At 31.1% G+C, this 18061-nt stretch overlaps 1 protein-coding gene across 2 annotated transcripts; it reads left to right on the top strand.

The window, feature by feature from the left end:
* Positions 1-1706: 1706 nt before the first annotated feature.
* LOC143062684 (putative protein-lysine deacylase ABHD14B) lies at positions 1707-13564 on the top strand. Of its 2 annotated transcripts, none has more exons than XM_076234425.1 (5): positions 1707-1813; positions 4124-4569; positions 5641-5803; positions 6247-6479; positions 9817-13564. In XM_076234425.1, the coding sequence occupies exons 2-5, from the start codon at positions 4147-4149 to the stop codon at positions 10000-10002; spliced, it is 1005 nt and encodes a 334-aa protein (XP_076090540.1). In that variant the 5' UTR covers positions 1707-1813; positions 4124-4146; the 3' UTR covers positions 10003-13564. The 2 variants fall into 2 exon arrangements, with proteins under 2 accessions (XP_076090540.1, XP_076090541.1); XM_076234426.1 differs by lacking the exon at positions 1707-1813 and adding an exon at positions 2437-3743.
* The last annotated feature ends 4497 nt before the right edge of the window (positions 13565-18061 follow it).

The following is an 18061-nucleotide window of genomic DNA, read 5'->3' as shown; positions in this document are numbered from 1 at the left end:
AAATCACATAATAGTTCATGTCGTTGTTCTATTAAATATTTTCAGAACATTAAATAATTATTTCCATGTATGCTTGAGTATATGCAGGGTATATCTTGATAGTTCCCCCCCTCATAATAAATAAACAAATAAACATTTCTTGAAGTATGCCCGACCCTTGCATGCATGATTTCTTGGTAGTTTCAAATATTTTCATAAAATATACTGAATCAAACATTTTCACGGACTACTTTTAAAGGTTTGATACCTTTTCAAAGTGGCTTAAATTGGGCTTCATGATGTCAAGAAATATTATGATGACAATTCAATAAATCTGAATTTATCTATAGTTTAATGAACAATCTCTTCAACTATAAAATGATTATATGTAATTACATATAAATATTTCAAGATCTCTTTCTTAAATATGGTGATCATTCGTGTCTTTTTGTCCTGTGACTCTCTGCCAACATACGTTTAGCATGTTTAGTAGCTAGGTCAAGAATTTTAACCACCATAGAATATATTTTCCTGAATTTATAAGATATATCTTACTAATTATAGATCAGAATTGAACAATTTCAGTAAAATCATTGGCCAGATCATAGCCGATGTTGGTCAGGTTTCACAACCGCAAGCTTTCAATACGGTTTTTTTTCTATATTTTTCTTATATGATGTGCAAGATGGTCTTAATTGTCATTATTTCAAATTTGAGAGGAATATTCTGACAAATGTTATGCATAATTAGCATTTTTATTTGGTCCTGTCATTAATTGTCGAGGATTGTCCTGTTATTGACTACGTTAACCAGATCACATTTCAGCAAGCTTTTTATACCTTTTTCTTATATTTATGTATAAAATGGTATAATCTTCACATATTTTAATTTTCAGAGAAATATTAAGCGAAATAAAAGAATAATTAGCAATTTCTTTGGTCAGGTCATTGTCGAGCTTGGTCATGTCAGTCAGCGATGGGATCATGTCACGATTTTGAAAGTTTTTGAAAATAAATCTTTATTTTTTATAACATAAATGGTAAAATGTAACATATCATTTTATGTTTCAAATCTGAGATAATTCTTTTGTAAAATAAAAAAGTTATTAGCATTTTTATTTGGTCCTGTTATTGTCGAAGTTGGTCCTGTCATTATCAGAGTTGGTCATGTCACGTTTTCTAAAGTTTCTTACATATTTTTTGTGTTTTTTTTTTTAAATTTATTTGATAAATGATGAAATCTTATTATATTTCAAATTTCAGAAAAATATGTTGAGAAATAAAAGAGAAATTAGCAATTTCATCTGGTCCGGTCATTGTCGATGTTGGTCCTGTCAATCAGCGATGGTCATGTCACGTTTTCGAAAGTTTTTGAAAATAAATCTATAATTTTTATAACATTTTGGTTTCAAAATATGACATACCATTTTATATTTCAAATCTGAAATAATTCCTTTGAAAAACAAAAAAGTTATTAGCAATTTGATTTGGTCCTGTCATTCTCGATGTTGGTCCTGTCATTATCAGAGTTGGTCATGTCACGTTTTCTAAAGTTTCTTACAAAGCTTTTTAATTTTTTTCTTAAATCTATTTATCAAATGATGAAATCTTATTATATTTCTAATTTCAGTTCAATCCTTTGAGAAATGAAAAAGTTATTAGCATTTTTCATTTGGTCCTGTCATTCGGTCCTGTCATTCGGTCCAGTCATTAGTGTAACCCTCTAGATGAAAAAAGTAAAATTAGAAGAGAATGCGGATTACTGACAACGTTGATAAACATTTATTTTCCTGCTACTTAGGACTTTTTTACTTGCAAAAAATATATAGCTTGGGGTAAAAACATATAGTCACACTTAAATATTTGTTGTGAATGATACATTTTCAACTTCTAAGGATGGTGACATTATTGACAAATGATGTTATTTATGTTTTCTAGTGGGATTTTTTTTGTAGATTCCGGAAATTTACAACATAAATAAATTTATATATAGAAAATAAGAAATATACATTTTACAGTATTATAATAGGCAACTTCATTATTTTCGGACTGCTCAGTGCTGATTTGGACAAGTTACAATTCTTACAGTAAAGTTAAGATTTTTTATAATGCCCAAATCACACTAGGGGGTCTCATTGAGGGGTTCCGTTCCCAGATCCCGCTTACTGTTTTGTCAGATTCACGTATCCTGCTTACACTATGTACATAAGCAATTCTCATTTTTTTTTTGTCATTTCCCGGGTCCCGCTAGACCTCATTTCCCGTTTTCACAAGACAATAATTTGACTTTCACGTGTCACGCTTACAAAAAATCAGCAATCCCTCGTCACGCTTAGACCCCAATGAAACCCATACACTAGTTAGGAACAATCTGGGAACAGTATATCTAACGTCAATATGTATGTTCCTGTTGACTGTTGACTGTTCACAGTAATTATGAAATTTTTGGAAGTTGCATTAAGATCGTGCCAGGTGTTCATGTTGGTGTTAGTGCAAGGACGTGTCAAAGTCTACATCATTGTAGAGCCTAGAGGTTCATGATCATCTTTTAACATATCAAAAGCATTAGTAGAGCAGTCTTGGCCAAAACTAATTGTAGTAGATTATTGTAGGAAGGTTGTAGTGAGATCAGGATGGTCGCAGAAGCATCAGATTAGAAATGGGATGAACTTTGGGAAGCCAATGAAAAAGAATTAGCTGCGACCTTACTGCAATTTCACTGTGACTATCAACATTTCATTACATTTTTACAATATTATCCCGCTAATTCAGTGGGCTTTAGGGTATCAAAACATCAATTTAAAGGCCAAAATAGTTTACCAAATTGCAGTTTTAATTCTTCGCCTGTAAACTGATCAACTAGTAAAATATTTTAACAAATTGCTCAAGTGAAAGGTTGTTAATTAGTATGAAGAGAGTGCTGTGAAATAAAAAGTAACACTTACGGTTACCACCCTGCTCCAGTTCGTTACAATTTGTACAATTTACAAATTGACTTTTTCACGAATTTCAAACAAAATAATGACTTACTATTAAGGGTGGTAAAGGGGGGTGCTTGCACGAAAAAATGTGAAATAAATCATAATTTCACGTTGAACGTGAAATAATTTCTGTAAAGAACGTTGCACGAAAAATAAATACTTTTATTTGAACCTTTTGTGACTGAGTCACTGTCTTCTTGTATGTATTAACTCTTTGTTTTACTTGATATTCCCGATTTAGTATACACATTTATGGTATAATTGGTTTATGGCTTTTAAGAAAGTATTTCTTGAAGATCCCTGCTAAGTGTTTGAATTTTTTTGGAAAAATACCGAGCACGCAAAATAAGACTTTGAAAATCATGATGCACGTAAAATTAAATAAGCAGAACACGTTTAACGAGGCACCCGTCTTGCACGACTGAATGTCAAATAAAAAAGTAAAAACATGTTGAACGTGAAATAAAAAACAGCTATCACGTTGCACGAAAATAACCCTTTACCACCTTCACTATAATATGGGATATTATCAGGATCACAACAAGGTGGTACGAGTGTGAAAACTATGAACTATTGAATATTTGAGCCAACCATACCAAGATCTCACTGCAATCTTATATTTTTGTAAATGGTAGTGGGATCTTCATGAATGGTCTTTGTGTTGTTTGTAGGGCTGCTTTTTACGTTAACGGAGAAGTTAAGAATTATTTAGTCATTAATTTGATAATTTAAACATAACTGTCTGTGCTTTTAAAAACTTGCCAGTTGGAACAACTACAATTATGTAAGTGAAAAACAATCTCTATGTTGTGACAGAGGCACATTTATTTTAGTAATTTAATAAAACTCATACGATGTTAGATTTTAAACAAATAAGCATGCAATGTGAAAATAAGTTATTTTATGAACATTCACCTATTTTGAAAGAATTCAATCAGTAACATTTTTGAAAATAAAAGAGGAAAATGCATTATTATTTTCATTTCAGATATATTTCAATGAGCCAAATTTTCATTCAAGATTTTACCAAATTCTGTGACATAGTCCATTGAATTACTGTACCTTCATGACCTTGACCATAGTATAATACAGTGAAATTTGTTATCTATTATATGCAGGGGTCTGCATGTAAATTTTTACATGTATCACTTATAATTGTTTCAGATTATGCAAGATCATTATATCCAATGACGCCACCTGGAGTACATATAAATAAAACAGCTCTAGCTATTATCATCGGTTTACTAGTAGTAATTATTTTAGGATTTAAATACAAAAGGGGGACTGATTCTGCTTTTTTCAATAAATTGAGTGACAAAAAAACTGAGTCAATTCTTCAGCAGCAGTCGAAAGTTAGAGACGTACAATTAGAAGAATTAAAGAAAGAACCTGAAAAAGAATTAGAAGTGAACAAAGAACAAAAACCGGAAGAATTGAAAAAGGAACCAGAAAAGCAGCAAGTGAACAAGGAACCAGAAAAGAATAAAAAGGATAACATGGCTGCTGTTGATTGGAGCACTGTTGACATAAACAGTGTTATAATTCCAGACGAAATTGTAAAGTCAGCTAATGAAAAAATGGAGGTTGAAGAAAAAACTTTCAAAGTAATGGTAAGTATTTCAAGGACATGATCTTTTTAGCTTAAATATCGTACCATGCTTTATAGGGGTATTAGCTATGAGATGTAAAAAAAATTTGAATATGATTTTTGTTTTGTTCAATCACTAATGAAAGTGTAACAGTGAAATAATAACTTGCTATTAATAGCCAGTTTTGTTCAATTTTGTCATAATACGCCAAGAAACATTGCTGCTGAATTATTTACTTGCAAGTGAATAATTCTACTTCATTTAATTCATATTCATATGACCTTAAATTTAACCCCTTAGCTAGAGATGTGTTATGCTGAAACTAGGCATGATCAGCTACATTTGTATTTTAAAAAAGGAAAAGAATGTCAACATTGAAAGTGTCAGAAATAAGGGTAAACCTTTTGATTGACAGATTTGATCCACAAAAACTCATTCTTATACAGATAATGAAGATGATTAACATATGTTTTAATTTATGTTTAGAATTTTTGACTATTATCTTGAAAACTATATAGATATATAAATTTATAAAAAATTTGAATAGCAAAAATGATCAGCAAGACATGATCTGCAAATGAGCCGACATGGCCAAATTATTCAGGAGTTATTGAAGTTAATGCAACTTGAATGATAATTTCAGTTATGTTTTTCGCTCTTGAGAAGAAAAAGAGATTTAAAAAGGAAAAATGATCAGCAAGACAAGATCTACACATAGGTCAACTTCTCTCAATAGAGTTATTGCCCTTTAAGATGCTTTTGATAAATAAGTGGCTTTTTTTCATATCCTTTATTATATAAAATGTTTTTCTGTTTAATGTTTCATTTTATTATATAAAATGTTTTTCTATTACAAATCATGATGTATTGTTCTATGTGTACATGTTATGCTGCCCATCAAGGGCCCTTGATTGGAATAATAAAATATTCTTATTCTTATTCTTATTCTTATCCAGAAAAATTTCAAGAAGTTGTCACTGAAAGATAGAATATGTACAGAGGTATTAACGCATCGATGAACGGTTAACCTTGAAACATCCTGTGCAATGGAGAAAAAATAGTTTTGATAGATTTTACGGTTTCTTCTTTCAGGACTTAAATATTTTTGCAAGAACTGTAAAACCAGAAGGAGAATGCAAAGGAGGTGTTGTATTGCTGCATGGACAAAAATTTACATCCAAAAACTGGGCAAAAATAAAAACATTGCAGTATATCGGAGCTATGGGTTACACACCTATGGCTGTTGATTTACCTACTAGTAAACATTTGCTCAATATCATAGGTAAATCAGAACTTTCTTTTCTGGCAGCAAATATTGCGATCCCAAAGTGAGTTATTCTCATCATTATGAATTTAGGCTTCTAAATGCATTATATCCTTTTTCAAGCTCTAAGATTCAAAGATGAATTAACCTCATCATTTATACACATTGTGCATATTGAATACATATCCTTTTTCAAGCTCCAAGATATGAATAAACTTAATATTAAACATTGAAGATTCTAAATGCTTATCCGTATCACTGTTTCTTCCTTTTTTTATCTGTTTTTAGCTGTGTAATTGTACTGATTTTTGTGTCACGAATGGATATCCAATATATTTTGTAAATGATTAATGGTATAAAAGTTTCAGATTATCCTCAAACTGATAAATACTAGTACTTTGTTATTTAATTTTGAACCAATATCTTAATTTCAGATTTTGGTAACAGTGATAAAAAAGATGTGGATGATGATCTTAAGTTTATGGAGGAGCTGATGAAAGCTATTAATTTTACAGCCCCTGTTATTGTTAGTCCATCAATGAGTGGAAAATTTTCTTTGCCATTTTTACTGAGTGATCCTAAAAATGCTAATAAGAAGTCACATGGATTTATACCTATAGCACCTGTTATTCCAGAAAATTACAAGCAATATATCAAAGAATTACAGGTATGTAATTATACAGCTGTATGAGTATATCAGTGGCGTAGCTAGGTCATTTTTACGTGTACGCCCGAACCTTGTCAAGGGATCCGAGGACCCCCAACAGGTCCACGTCAAACAATTGCTGGTAGTTGGTTAGAGGTAGGGAGCTAAATCGCCGGAATCCAACGAGTCATCGAGAATGGATACCATTCATTTTATTAAAAACTCATCAGTAGCAACATACTTAGATTCTAAATGGTTTATTAGTTATGTTAAATTATTCATTTTGTTAATTCGAAACATAACGGTTCAATATCTATAGTTATTGGATTAAAATAGAATGTCAAAACCTGTAACTTTAAAATATGTTTAAAAAGAACCGTGGGGGTAAAGCACATGACCAAAAAAAAAATGTGTCCAAATTTTGTAAATGAACATATAAAAATAAATCGTCAGATATGTTCATGTTATCTTATGTACTTGTATGTAATGTCATGAAAGCTCTTCATAGGGCCCTTTAATTGGAAATAAAATATTCTTATTCTTCTTATTCTTATTCTGTTCAGGTGCAATACTAAATATCGTAAATGGTTCTGTGGAACCCTGCATGGTTCCCGTCTGGGATTTCCCCCGCAAAAAGTGAATCCATTTATCAGTCCATTACAGGATTTAAAAAAAAAAATCGAACATTTTCTTTAGATAATTTTTCTTGATCTGGAATATTAGTTTCAGCTGAAGTTTCGTGACAAACTTTGAAGGTTTATGCATTTCTAATTTTAAAAAAAAGTCATACAGTCTGTCAGTATCATACTAAAAAATGAATGAAACAAATTCACTTTTAAAACTTTGCTTCAAACCAAAATATTAAAAAATGCTTGCATTCTGCTTTTTCATTTTATTCGATTTGACAAAGAATTTATTGTGTAAAAAATGTTAACCCCAGACTATAACTATTAGTACCTTTAATTTTGTCCGTAATTTTTAAACACGGGAAAATTAACTGCATAAACAATATTATGCTTTCAGTCAGTTTTTATATATAATCATTTGACCACAAACAGTTAATTTTCAACTTCCGTAAAATTTCGCAAAGGTTTGGCAAAGTTGATATTGAAAAAAAAAAGTTTAACATACTGAACCCAAATATTGACACTTCCGAGGAAATTAAGGATTGCTATGTCTTGCTTTGGCATCATGAATATGTGACAGGCTCGACAAAACTGTAAACCACAAAACGAATCTCCGAAGATGATGAAGTGCTTTAAACAAAGGGGAAATGAGTATAAAACTCACAGTATAGATTCAGACTTGACAGAAAATAAAACGAATATATAATATGATACCATTTGGCTGAAAAGTAAATTTGATTCGCAACTACAAGCCAATGAAGAAAGAATTATAAAGCTGATGTGCTTCTAACAAGTTCTTTTTATTTTCTTTTGATTAAAATATTTTTTTTTTATCAAAATTCAAGTGTACGCCCGGGCGTTTTGACATAAACGTAGCTACGCGCATGTATATACCACCATTGATTTTCCCCTATTTGTCTTTGTTAAATTTGCACTTTTCAAAAATATGTGCAGAATTTATCTTTGTTTCAAATAAAGAAATACTTGGCATGAGTAAAGTTTTATCCTGTCCAGTACTATAGAAAAACAATTTACATAAGAATTTAATTGCATATAAGAAAATAACCATCACTGGAAGTTAACCAATAAAATTTCCTTTATTTAACCTGTGTACAAGATTTAGTTACTATGTAACCTGAAGTTTACAAAATATTCTATAGAAACCCCAAATAAAAAAATAATGGTGCCTTGAAATACACAAGACATATGTTTATGACACAGAAATGTTTAATGCAATAAAATGTAGGGTTAATTACCTACAACTGTCAAATTCAAGGGATTTTTTTTTTACCTATTTTCGTATACAATCTAATGTGACGTACCATGATTTGGTGGTATTACACCTATGACATGGATTTACAACTTTTCCATCAGTAAATATTAAAAAAGATACACGATACAGGAATTGAAATATTTGCTCTAAAATTTGAACTTATGTACTTGGGATAACATAAGTTAGATACGTCTCAGCAATATTGACTTCATCAGCTGTTGGAACTTTACATCTGCTTTTGTAACACGTGTAAAGATTCAAACAATATAGAAAGAAAAAAAAACAACTTCCACTAAACTAGATACATTTTTATATTATACTTGATAAATAATTTTATACGTCAATACATTTATACAGTGTCCTGTATGTATGAACATTGTTAATCATTTGAAAGATATTGAGTCAAATCCTCAGTTTGGTTTTCATGGTTTTGGAGGAATGTATTTATATAAGCTATGGATTGTCAGAATGGGAACATTCTATTTTCATGTTATTGAAAGTTAAAAGCTTGAGGAATCTGTAGCTGGCCATTTGCAGGCCAAATATCTGCCCTTATTTCTATATACCAGTAAATAAATATTTGCCACTAGACAAACAGCCATCAGTAATCAATGGAAGTGGATTGCATTAACTGTCATAATATACAGGAAATTTTGTCTGCTTGGTATGACAGTTAGTTTTCCTGTTTGAATGGTCTTACACAAGTCATTTTGGGGCCCTTTATAGCTTGCTGTTCCTTTTAAGCCAAGGCTCTGTGTTGAAGACTGACTTTGACCTATACAAAGGCTTACTTTTACAAATTGTGACTTGTATGGAGGGTTGTCTCATTGGCACTCATAGCACAATTTCTTATATCTATATATAACAAAGAAGATGTGGTATGATTACCAATGAGACAACTTTCCACTAGAGACCAAATGACACAGAAATGAACAACTATTCATCACCGTACCGCATTCAACAATGAACAAAGCCCATACCGCATAGTTGGCTATGAAAGGCCCAGAAATGGCAGATGTAAAACAATTCAAACAAAAAAAACTAATGGACTAATTTATGTAAAAAAAAAAAACGAACAATATCAAATATGTTACAAACGACAACCACTAAATTACAGGCTATTTTTGGTATAGACACAAATCCCCCAAATTTGGTAGGGGATTTATACATCATGAACATCCCACACAGCAAATTATACATCCCTGTATTTATTTACAAGAAATGAGTTACTTGTATATACATGTACTTATTTTTCATAGAAGTAATGATCTTTGCTGAAAGGTCAGTGTCAAATACTTTATGAATATTTAGGACTAGCACTGACAAATTTAAGGGCTTATGGGTGAATGTGATGGGCTTATAAAACTACATTACCCTTAGGTTATGTTGTAGGTTTAGATTTTTGAAGTAAAAACAAAATGCACATATTATATATCTAACTAATAAATTCTATTTTTAGATTCCTGCAGCAATTGTTTATGGTGATAAAGATTCAACTTTCAAGAACAGTGTGGAAAATGTTTTGAGCAAATTACCGAACAGTAGACTTTTTAAGATTAAAGATGCTAGTCACCCAGCATATTTAGATCAACCTGAGATTTGGCATAAAATTTTATATGTTTTTCTTCCTGCTGCCTTTAAATAAATTTTGATATATTTATATTTGCCACATTATTATGATTATGTAACAAAACCGTTGTTTTATCCAAAAAAAAATTGTGCAACACAATTCTGTCAAGCTTATTGATTTAATTTTGTCAACAGTCATCTCCCCTGAAACTATATTACCTCCCTTAGACAGAGATGCCTCTACTTGTTGTTTATTTGTTTAGGACTGTTATTAATGTATTTGTAATTGCTAAGCATGTTGTATACAATTCTAAAATTTTGTAACAGTTAATTTATATAATATTGTCAATTTAATTGAATTTATAACAAATAAAAACAAAATATATGGAGTACAATCTATTATTTTTTTTAGATTAATACAGTTTCAAATTGAAATGTCATTAATATTATTTTCAGAATGTTGTAAGGTGATTTGAGACAAGTTAAAACACAAATTACCTTGCTAGTTTTCCAGGAAAATGATTAAAGTTCTGATCAATATTATACTGAACAAAATTAAAAATTTATGCCATTAACTCTATATTAATTTTATCATAACATTTATGTTAGATATAAGTTGATTTTTAATAGAATATTAAATCTATGCACATAATTAATGTCACTGTACTAATTTCAAACTAAAACTTTTATAAAAAAAATTAACGTAAAAAGCTTTGAAAATTGTCTTCTCATGTTTGTTGGAAAATTATTAAACTTCTTTGGAAATGTTGAAGGATGTCTGCTGCCACGTTGAGCAGAAAAATATGTCTTTGGATTCCTGTTCCATACAAGCTATAGAGTATCATTATTTTGAAGATTTGGTGCTGCTTAACATTTCATGTACTGATGTATTCTGCAAAAAATAATTTCTTTTCTTTTAATTGCTGTGGATTCCAGTTTTTGTGAATTGAGGAAAACTTGCATTTTCATGGATATTTTATTTAGTGGTTTTGGCAAAGTCTTCATACATTCCTTAAGGGAATTTGTAATTTTTGAACACTGGAATTCGTGGTTCCCATGTAGCCAGGAAATCCATGAAGATTGGAATCCATTAATAATAATGCATCCACAGTATTAGTATTTAAGTAAAGTGTGAATATTAAAGAGATAATGGTACCTACAGTTTGTTTTATCCACTAATCAGATAGGGATACAGGATCATGGGGGTTTGGAGTGGGATATGTCTATGCATTAACCATATATGTAGAACCACTAGGGGTGGGCCTATCCCCCTGCCCTCCTCCCCTAAATCTGCCAATGCTAATACCACTGGTTATCGTGCTATTAAACCTAAAGTGGGGAATATAAAGATGTATTGTTGGACATCTCATTTTATATTGGTAGTATCATTTTGTGGTATTAATAAATAGTTGTTTTCTATGTTACATAGAATTGTTTCATTATTGTTTATGTTGTAAACATGTTGGTAAATATTTTGTGTAAGACAATTTAATTGTTATTTTTTTACTGTATAATAGTATGGGAAACATGTTAATGCTCAAATTATTATGCTTTGTATTTTTTGTTTTATTATTGGTGCACCTTCATCAGCCATCAACCATATAGATGATCTGTGATCCCTTTGATACCCATAGATTATATGCATGTTGTATTATTATATATTTTTCTTTATCTGTTAGCTATATATTATCATTTATTATACCCCCGCTTTAAAAAGGGGGGGCTATACTGTTTTACTTCTGTCTGTCCATCTGTCAGTCCGTCTGTTTCATAATATTTTCGTCGCTCTTTTCTCAGGAACTACAATACAAGGATTTCGGAAATTTGGTTTCAGGGTTTATATATGTCAGCTATACTGTGTGATGCATTTTCAGATTCATAAGTCGCCAACTTCCTTTCCTGTTAACTGAACACTTGTATCATTTTATACATGATAGCCAAGTTGAAAATTTTTGTCATATTTTTCTCAGGAACTACAATACAAGGATTTCTGAAATTTGGTTGCAGGGTTTATACTAGTCAGCTATACCATGTGATGGTTTTTGGACTCATCCCTCAACAACTTCCTGCTTACTGAACACTTACATATTTTTACACTTTTAAAATTATACACTTGCTGAGGGGGGTATCATCAGTGAGCAGTAGCTCACAGATTCACTTGTTTCATTTACCGGTATATTTACTAAATGGCTACATCAATTTCATTATATTACATATCTTTTCTTATATTGTGAATTTCTCTCAATGTAAAAGTGTTTGAGTTTGTCAACATTCCATACTTTAAGATCATAGATAATTTTGTGCCTTTATTATTGAGATTTTTGACATTACAGACTAAAATGTGAGAATAATTATTACACTTACAGGAAAACTTGCATAGAACTATCGGTATTTGTGTCAGAATTCAGCATGCCAGTTTTTATCTTTGCAATACTCAACCATTTATCCAATTAAAAAGAATCAAGAACTTTTTCAGTAGATAATAAAGTAAATATTTTTGCATTCAGTAAGTGTACATATTATGGTTTAATTTTATAAATTGTGACCTGGATGGAGAGTTGTCTCATTTGCACTCATACCACATCTTCCTATATCTATGTTTATAGCTGACTATGTGGTTTGGGCTTTGCTCATTGTTGAAGGAATTACAGTGACCTATAGTTGTTAATTTGTGTGTCATTTGGTCTCTTGTGGAGAGTTGTCTCATTTGCACTCATACCACATACCACATCTTCCTATATCTATGTTCTAGCTGCTCTTATCTCTACTGGTACTCTGAAGTGCAATACAATTACATGTAAAGCTACATCAACTTTGGGAAAATCACCATTTTCACACATGAATTGTTAAGATAAGTGGTCATATTTGAGATGGATAAAATTATAAAGTACTTGTGTAATATGTTTTGTTGATGTTGGATCTTCTTCACACTGCTATTCAAACATATATATAAATATTTCTGGTTTTTAAACAATTTCATTTTATTTGAATTCAATGCTAATTTGATAGCACCATGTATGAAAACTGTCCTTCAAAATTCATTTCAGAGCTAAAGCTATATCAACAATGATTTTATTGCTAATCATAGATATTTTGGATTACAAAATTAATTATTGCTCACTTAATAAGTTTATCATTAGATAAACAGATCCTACATTTGAGGAATTTTATACTCTAACATCATTTAACCTTTCAGTAAAACTTAGGTTAGTGAGAAAGAATTTTGAAGAATTTTTATTCTGATGGCAATTTAATAATTTTTTCTATCATAAATTGTTATTATTGTTTTGTTTTTTTTGTAGTGTTTTTTTTTTTTATATGATATAAAAGAAGATGTGGTATGATTGCTAATGAGACAACCGTCCACAAGAGACCAGAATTACACAGAAATTAACAACTAAAGGTCACCGTATGGCCTTCAACAATGAGCAAAGTCCATACCGCATAGTCAGCTATAAAAGGCCCCAAAATGACAATGTAAAACAATTCAAACGAGAAAACTAACGGCCTGATTTATATAAAAAAACAACGAAAAGCAAGTATGTAACACATAAACAAACAACAACCACTGAATAACAGAATTATTATGTTTGTCAGATAAAATACATTATATTTTGGGAATAAATATCTATACATATTTTCTTCTGTTATTTTATACTTTCCTAAAAGAATGGAATTTTTATGCCCACCTATGATAGTAGAGGGGCATTAGGTTTTCTGGTCTGTTGGTCCGTCTGTCCCGCTTCAGGTTAAAGTTTTTGGTCAAGGTAGTTTTTGATGAAATTGAAGTCCAATCAACTTGAAACTTAGTACAAATGTTCCTCATGATATGATCTTTCTAATTTTAATGCCAAATTAAAGTTTTGACCCCAATTTCACGGTCCACTGAACTTGCAAAATGATAGTGCGAATGGGGCATCCATGTACTATGGACACATTCTTGTTCTATATAAATTTGTCCATTGAGGTCCTTCTGTTTTGTCGGATTTTTTCGGTTTTTTTTATCCACAATTTGCAGGGCTATATATTAAACTACACTTGATTTGAATAGTGTGTGGGAAAATTTTGGTTTTGGTTTTATCAAAATAAGAGATGTTATATGTCTTATATGATAGTTAATCAGACCACTTTCAACCAGAGACCAAATGACCTATTATGGGGGAGGGGGACAGTGGCGGATCCAGAAATTTTCATAAGTGGGGGCCCACTGACTGACCTAAGAGGGGCCCGCTCCAGTCACGCTTCAGTGATTCCCTATATAAGCAACCAAATTTTTTCCCAAAAAGGGTGGGGCCCCCTCTAAATTCGCCTCCTGGGGACCATAGAGAAAAATGTTGCTTTTTTTTGGTCATATCTTTAAATTTCTTAAAAGTATTATAATCCTGATGATGTCATCTAATACATGTACCAAGGATAAGAATCTATAATGGATGGAAAAGAAATAATTATGTAATCGTTGTTACTGGCCATAAAAGTGAGGACAAGGATTTTTTTCATCTTCAATTACTGCGACTTGATTGTTAATGTTTTTCTCCCCTTATAGCAAGCAGTCCATTCTGACCCCAATCTGATTAAAATACTGGTCATGTGTGTCCAAGTTTTGCTTACAAAGAGTAGACAAATGATCTGTTGTTTGGAATCAAATTGTCCTGACCCAGTTGCTAATTTGTTGTATTTATTAATCTAACTCCAACTGATCAGAAGTTTTGTAGAAAAAAAAACCCACAAGTAATCGAAGTGCAAAAATATCAAACAAGATCAAACAAAACACACATTTTTATGGTTCATTGGTCAAAGTTATGTTTTAGTGGTCTGTTGCAGTCAAATAATAATAGCTATAGGTCAACTATATTTGGTGTATGGAACAATTGTAAGGTGTACATGTCTGTCTGACCTGACAGGTATTATCAAACCCTGACCTCATTTTCATGATTCACTGGTCAATGAATTGATATTTTCGTGATGTTGTCATATTATCAGATTTTTTAAGCAGTAGATCAACTATATTTGATTGTAAGGTGTGCATGTCTGTCTGACAGGTATTATCTGACCTTGACCTCATTTTCATTGTTTCACTATTCAATGATACATTTTCGTAATTTTGTCTTTTTATCAGATACATGAAGCAACATGTCAACTATATTCGCCTTACAGGTATCATCTGACCTTGACCTCATTTTACATGTTTCACTGATCAATGATACTATTGTTGGTGTATTGAATAGTTGTAATTTGTACATGTCTGTCTGACAGGTATTATCTGACCTTGACCACATTTTCGTGGTTCACTGGTCAAATGATACATTTTCGTAATTTTGTCATTTTATCAGATACTTTAAGCAACAGTTCAGTTGTATTTGGTGTATGAAATGATTGTAAGGAGTACATGTCTGTCTGACAGGTATTATCTTACCTTGACCTCATTTTTTAATCGTTTACTGGTCAATGATTCATATTCGTAATTTTGTCATTTTATCAGATACATGAAGCAACAGGTCAACTATATTTGCCTTCCAGTATTATCTGAGCTTGACCTGATTTTTCATGTTTCACTGATCAATGATACATTTTTTGTAATTTTGTCATTTTATAAGGTACGTTTAGCAACAGGTCATCTATATTTGGTATATTGCATGATTTTAAGGTGTAAATGTCTGACTGACAGGTATTATCTGACCCTGACCTCATTTTCATGATTCACTGGTCAATGATACATTTTTGTAATTTATTTTTTTTTATCAGATACTTGAAGCAACAGGTCAATTATATTTGGCTTACATGTATTATCAGACCCTGACCTCATTTTCAAGGTCACCAGTCAATGATACATTTTCGTAACTTTGTCATTTTATCAGATACTTTAGGCAACAGGTCAATTATATTTGGTATATTGAATGATTGAAAGGTGAACATGTCTGCCTGGCAGGTACTATCTGATCTTGACCTCGTTTTTCATGTTTCACTGGTTATTACATTTTCGTAATTTTGTCATGTTATCAGATTCTTTAAACACCAGGTCAACTAAATTTGGTTTATTGAATTATTGTTATGTGTACATGTCTGTACAGGCATTATCTGACATTGACCTCATTTTTCGTGTTTCACCAGTCAATGATACATTTTCGTATTTGTTTTTGTTTTATCAAATTCTTTAAGCAACAGGTAATTATATTTGGTGTATTGAATGATTGTAAGGTTACACGTCTGTCTGACAGGTATTATCTGACCTTGACCTCATTTTTCATGTTTTACTGGTTAATGATACATTTTCGTATTTTTGTCAGTTTATCAGATACTTTAGGCAACAGGTCAATTATATTTAATAATTTGGTGTATTGAATGATTGTAAGGTACACATGTCTGTCTTGCAGGTATTATCTGATCTTGACTTCATTTTCATGGTTCACTGGTCACATGATACATTTTCAAAATTTTATCATTTTATCTGGTACTTTAAGCAATAGGTCAACTATATTTGGAATCATTGTAAAATGTATACATTTCTATCTGTTCAGGTTCGTCTGGTCATCTGTTATTATCATAGGATATTGATAATGTTAAGTTTATGCGATACTTGTTGTCGGAGATATTAGCACAGCAATACTGGAATTCAATTCAATTCAATATTTTATTAAAGCCTCATCTCTCAATGATATATAAATTATCACAACATTAAGTTTGAAATAAAGATGTATATAATATTATATAGGAATTTCGTCTGTTGTGAACTGCAGACCACATCTTTTCATTGAAATCTATTGTCAGCAATTATAAATCCAAAAACAAAAAAAATATTTGCTGCTTTCATTGACCTTAGAAAAGCGTTTGATACAATTTGGAGAATAGGATTATTTCATACACTACTTCAAAGTAATGTACCAAAACATATATTTAATATTTTTTTTTTCAATGTACTCTAATACAACATGTAAAATGAAATTTTCTAATGGTCTTAGCCCATCATTTGAATCAAACTGTGGTGTTTAACAAGGAGATATATTGAGTCCTCTTCTCTTTAATTTTTTATATAAACGACATACTTAAGACTTGGTAAATATCAATGCAGATCCAGTTGTAGTTAGTGATGTTTCATTAAATGCACTTTTGTATGCCGATGATATTGTATTATTATCTGATAACAAAGAGGGTTTGCAACATTGTCTCAATACATTAAGTAAGTATTGTTCTTCTTGGAAATTGCAAGTCAATACAGAGAAATCAAAAGTACTGGTTTTTTTTTTAATTCAAACGGAAAGTCTTTTCTGAACGAATTTTATTATAATGGCAAATCCTTAGAGACAGTTAATACTTATTGTTACTGAAGAAATCTTGGGAGTACACTGTAAGGTCTCGAATGATTCATGTCGTTCCGAACTTGCAAGACTGCCATTGAAAATTAGGATAATGTTATCTAGCATTCCTCATTGACCAGGGTTTAACCGTTTTCAGGAACAACATGCAAATATTTCAGCATCTCCAAAATTAACATTTTTCCAGAGTGTTTACAAAAGAGTGAACGGGCAGGTTATGTTGATGCTTTAAAAAATAGATCAGATCGATCATCATTATGTAATTTATATATATATTTATTAAGAAGCTACCCCTTTACAACGGGGGCACTTGTAGGCAGGGTACCCACAAGTGCGTCTAAGAGCATATACAATGAATAATGTACAATTAAATAAAATACACATAGGACAATATCAAAGTTAAAAATTAATTCTCTTTTAAAACAAGTCAACATTCATGTAAAACATAACAACATTATATATTAATATAAAATCTCAACATTTAGAGATCACATCAATTAAGTTGTACAAAATAATAAACAACGTTATATGTAGATGAACTCCAGTGAAGTTGTTACAACTCTAATTATTGAAAGTCAGGTGTACACTAGTCTCTCGTCCTTAGTGAATGGAAATTAGGATAAAATTGAATGTTTTTTATTTGTGTACCTTATATAGAAACTATAAACTAGAACTTTGGTTCAGATCATTTCAATTCTATCAATAAAAACTTGAATGAACCTCAACTTAGACACATGAATATTTAATTAGTTGTTAGTTTTCAACTAGCTTGCTTTCCACTTTGTCTTCACCCGACTTGCCAATGTTGGTCGTCCGTTTGGCTGT

This window comes from Mytilus galloprovincialis, chromosome 2 (genome assembly GCF_965363235.1).
Source record: "Mytilus galloprovincialis chromosome 2, xbMytGall1.hap1.1, whole genome shotgun sequence".
Classification (NCBI taxonomy): Eukaryota; Metazoa; Mollusca; class Bivalvia; order Mytilida; family Mytilidae; genus Mytilus; species Mytilus galloprovincialis.
The sequence above is the reverse complement of the archived record's forward strand: the minus strand, read 5'-3'. Positions and strand labels throughout refer to the sequence as shown.